Consider the following 5095-nt stretch of genomic DNA (forward strand, 5'->3'; position numbering starts at 1 on the left):
ATTTTGAAAGTTTTTGAATTTTGTTGTTTTGTAATTTTTTCTTGGAACAAAAGAATACCTACCAACCAAAATCAGTGGTATTCAAGACGTGTTGAATTACATTATTTTAGTAAATAAAAGGTTCCACCAACTTTTTAAAATGTTACTAAAATAGATCTCCCTTGGATTCCCCTATTTTAGATAAAACTGCAATTTATATGCAAACAAAAAACCTATTGAGGGTTAAAGGAACAGAGCCACCATTGGTATCTCAGAAACTATTAAATAAAAAAATTGAAATAAAGAAATCAACAATTTTTTTATAAAAATAAAAATTATATTAAATCAATTATTTTTTTAACTGCGCCATTATAAAATTATTTGGCTAAGTTCAAAATAGGGCCACAGTATTTTATAATCTTTTTGTATACTTGCAATTTTAAGACAAATCTTTTGTTTTTGTATTTTTTTGTATTTTCTCTCATAAATTACTCTTTTTTGCGCTACAGGATTTTGAATGTACTCAGAAAGTACTTTTTCACAGGTGTAACACGCTATAACTCCTAAACGGGTTGCTGTAGAGAAATAATTCCAAGAATAAAAACGTTTTCAAATCGTATTAAAATTCAAAATCAATCATAAATTAAAAGTTTTTTCATAAGAAGTCTTAAAGTTAGCCGCCATCTTGGAAAGTGGTAGCCTTTACGAAAAGTGGAATTCGTATTTTAGAATGTCATGAAAAAATTGTAGTCCTCCATTTAATGTGTTTTTTGTTTAATCTAATAGTTTCTAAGTTACAAAATATGGCACAGTTATGTAGGACACTCTGTTTATTATGTAGCGTACCTACTATTATTTTTGAAAACGGAGTAAGAATTGGGCAAAGCCATTGAATAATAAAAAATGTTTATCTAAGGTCTGGTAAGAGTAAATATAAGAAATATAAATATGCTTAAACTACCGTAAAGACTTTTGGCCAAGATTCATGGTTAAATACTCCACTGTGCGCCGCCGTGCTGTAAATTAGTTGTGTGGCCATGCATTTTATCGTTTTTTGTTTGTGTACGTGTTATGTGTTACGTGTTACGTGTGTTTCAAGACTCATGACGACCTCCTAGGAGCGATTTTTACGTTCAGCTTGACAATGATGCCATAGACATCGAAACCGGTCGCACTAATGACGACTTAAGGATTACTTGGACAGAATCAAGGTAACTTAACCTCTTGTATACAATTCATGAAGTAATCCGGAAGGCAATACACAATATGAAGTAAAAAAAATACTTATGATTTTTTAGATACTTATGATGCCTAGTACACACAGTACAGGTTTTGATTTCCTTAAACACTGACAGAAGCAGCACTCACTATACCACTTCAAGTAAAATACCTATAATTTGACTTTGCAAGAAATTATGGTACTAAATGCCTGTTGGTGCATGATAGTAGAAGACCTTAAAAGAAATCCGGTCATCCCAAAGTCACAAAAAGTTAATTAAGCCTAACTTTAAGTAAATATAAGTATAAATAGTCTTTTACCTCGTTGAGTGACTTAGATACCTAATTAAGTCCTCCTAAATAAAATTACACACAACCCTTAGTAATAAACTATTAGTCTAGGAGAATTGCCTTAAATTATAAATATATGTATAACAATAAAAATAAATCCATGAAAATATCACAAAAGCAGTAGATTGTAAGGCATTACTTGATGTTAGAGTTATTTTGTATTTCTTTTTAATCTTACTTACGTAATAATAATCCGACGTTTTAAAAAGGATATTTCATTAATGTTATGTACACTTATCAAGTTACATTTTCTAATCTCCTTTTGTTCTCATAGTATGTACTATCACGTCCTTAATTTATATAATAACAAGATACAAGGAACTGTACTACCCATTTTATTCAACCATTTTAACTGAATGAAAAATATATAAACATAAACATTAAAAACAATAACATAAACCATGTGTGTTAAGAAATCATATGTTGATGACAACTCCTTATTAATCCTCCCCCTCAAATTTACACGGCCGAATGTGGTTAATGTGCCTTCTCCAAACCTGCCCATTGTCCATCTCGATTTGATAATGCACCAATCCTTCTCTCCTTCTTACGTTTCCAAATTTCCACTTTCCGTCTTTTCCGAAATTGCGCACCTGAACTCTGTCCCCCACCCGAAACTCTCTTTTGATTTTAGTACATCCGTCGGGCATTTCTGTGTGATCTTGGGGTCTCTTCATAAGATCCAGCCTTGTCCTTATTCGTCTCCCAAACATAAGTTCATATGCCGAGGACCCTGTAGCATTTGTGGCATTCCTTAGTGACATTAGGATGTGATTTATTTTGAAGTGCAAATCTCCTCCATCATTTTCCATTGCTATTAACTGTTTCTTTACAGTCTGAACAAATCTCTCTGCTTGTCCGTTGGTTGCAGGGTGATAGGGGGCAGAGAATTTGTGTGTAACGCCACAAGCTTGTAGAAATTGGTTGAAAATAGATGATGTGAAGTTAGGGCCATTGTCAGAGACTAACGTGAACGGGTAACCGAAGGTAGAGAAGAGTTTCCTGAGCTGTTGAATGCACCAATTAGATGTTGTAGTTTTGGTTGGTATGACTTCAACCCACTTTGAATAGGCGTCAACGATAACAAAAAGGTATTGCCCATAAATTGGACCTGCGAAGTCGATGTGTATTCGTTGCCAAGGTCCTGATGGAACCAGCCAAGGATGGACATCTACTTTTTCAGGAAGATTCTGCTTCAAACAGCATGGACGACAAGACTTTGCTAGATCTTCTATGTTACGGTCAATGTGTTTCCAGTAACAAAAACTTCTTGCAAGATTTTTCATTTTCACAACTCCTAAGTGTCCTAAATGAAGTTCATTGAGTACTTTTCCTTGTAGTTTTTCAGGAATTACTACTCTGGAACCACGAAAAATGCAGCCATCATGAAGTGAATACTCATTATTCTTCAAGCCAATATGTTCTAAATCCGTGCCATCTTGAAGTGCTTTCAAAAGAGGTTTTAGGTCATTGTCGTTAGATGTTTCATTTGCAATATTTTCATGTGTTACAGGCATTGATTCAATTTGATTAATGAAAAAGGCTTCGTGTTGATCGATTTGATTTGTCGGTGGATGCTCATTAGGAAAGCGAGACATGTAGTCTGCATTACCATGTGATTTGGTGTTCCTATATTCAATAGTATAATCGAAGCCAGAGAGGAAGTGAGCGTAATTGAAAATACGTGTGGCAGTCATAGTAGGTAAGGTTCTGTATGGGTCAAAGATTGAAACAAGTGGCTTATGATCTGTTACAAGGATAAACTTTCTGCCATAACAATACTGGTAGAACTTTTTCAATCCCCAGTAAATTGCCAGTGCCTCTTTGTCTATCTGACTGTACTTTTTCTCACTTGCAGTGAGAGATCGAGAAGCGAATGAAATTGGCCGTTCAGTACCATCTTTGTAGCGGTGAGAAAGAACAATTCCTAATCCGACTGGAGAAGCGTCCGTGGCTAGCACTAAGGTTTCATTTTCATCAAAATGAGCAAGGACCCGGTCACTAGCTATCTCAGCCTTAACTTTTTCAACGCATTTATCACATTCTCTGGTCCAAACGAACTTAGTGTGTGCCTTTAATAGATTGTGTAGTGGATTCAAGATTGTGTTCAAATTGGGGATAAATTTCTGGTAGTAATTAGTCAAGCCCAGGAATGTTCGTAGCTCTGACACATTTGACGGTTTTGGTGATTTTAAGATTGCTTCCACTTTGTCCTTGTTCTTGTGTAGACCATTTTGATCTATAGTATGTCCAAGGTAATCGATTTGTGTTTGAAAAAACTTACATTTGTCTTTATTTAGTTTGAGGTTGTGTCTCCTGATGACTTTCAAAACACTTTCTAGCCTTGTTAGGGCCTCAGACTCAGTCGAACCAAACGTTTTTGTAAAACGTAATTATCGTTTATTCAAATAGGAAACATTTTATTGGCAAAGGTTTATATAAATGCACAAAAAAAACGTTGTCACCGTTAAAAATTTTGACCACAAAACGTAAGCGTTGAATTGTAGATAAACGCTCACAGCCCATTAAAGAGAATTCATTCCATAATTTTCAGCCTTTTGAAGCAGCCTTCTGAAGCAACCATAACACCTTGTTAGAAAATTACTGTTTACCAACTACAAACAGTAGTTTTGAGCTATGCTCAAGTATATCTGAATATCTGTATATAGATATCTGTATATAGATAGATATCTGTATACTCGATTCTTTCAAATGTACTCTTGCTGAAGTTAGGGTAGAACAATTGTTTCTAGTTTAGGAGGTGGATAGCGTCCACTCCCTGATTGAAAGAAAAATATAAAATAATATAAAAAAAATAACATAAAGTTTACTCTCGAAACCGAAAGCAAAAAAACACTGAATTTTCTAGACCTTAGTATCTCAAGATGTTCTGATAAAAACAAACTCGTTTTTAAAATCTATAGAAAACCTACAACCACACACCAGACCATCCATAATAGTTCACATCATCCACAAAACCAGAAATTGGCAGCTTATCACAGTTTTGTTAATAGATTACTATCAATCCCGATGTCTAAAGAAAACTACAACGAAGAGGTCAATACCATTAAATATATTGCAATAGCTAACGGTTACAGGAGCAATATCATCGACAAACTAATCTTGAAACATAAGAACAAAAATAGCCGCATAAAAACAACCTTAGACAGACCGAAATACGTTTCCACCGAATTTGGCAGCTATCTCAACCATACATTAAGCAGAGAAATGTCTAAAAACCAAGTTATCGTCTCATTTAAAACCTTGAATAAACTTTCATCAGTATTAAAAGATAAGAAAACAAACCGTGACGATCAAACAGAAAATTCAGGTGTATACAAACTGAATTGTGACAGTTGTCCAAGCTTTTATATGGGTCAGACTTCACGCCCATTTAAAACACGTTTTAAAGAACATCTCCCGAAACCATCTGTTAACCAACCTAACTCCGCATTTGCTGAACGTTTAATTAATAAAAACCATGAATATACAGATTTTAACACCAATCTAGAAGTTCTACGATCCCATAAAGGAAGAGGAAGATTAT

At 34.4% G+C, this 5095-nt stretch overlaps 1 protein-coding gene across 1 annotated transcript; it reads right to left on the reverse strand.

Annotated features, from left to right (window-relative positions):
• Positions 1-1988: 1988 nt before the first annotated feature.
• LOC128984098 (uncharacterized protein K02A2.6-like) lies at positions 1989-3245 on the reverse strand. The gene has a single exon (XM_054403380.1). The coding sequence runs from the start codon at positions 3243-3245 to the stop codon at positions 1989-1991; it is 1257 nt and encodes a 418-aa protein (XP_054259355.1).
• Between the last annotated feature and the right edge of the window lie 1850 nt (positions 3246-5095).

The sequence above is a fragment of the Macrosteles quadrilineatus genome, unplaced genomic scaffold (assembly GCF_028750875.1).
Source record: "Macrosteles quadrilineatus isolate MER2022 unplaced genomic scaffold, UCM_ALF_1.0 Scaffold_2__2_contigs__length_208266976, whole genome shotgun sequence".
In the NCBI taxonomy this organism is placed as follows: domain Eukaryota; kingdom Metazoa; phylum Arthropoda; class Insecta; order Hemiptera; family Cicadellidae; genus Macrosteles; species Macrosteles quadrilineatus.

Excerpts from the sequence above, each read along its gene's own strand:
- LOC128984098 (XM_054403380.1), bottom strand. The coding sequence starts at position 3,245 with ATGACTGCCACACGTATTTTCAATTACGCTCACTTCCTCTCTGGCTTC.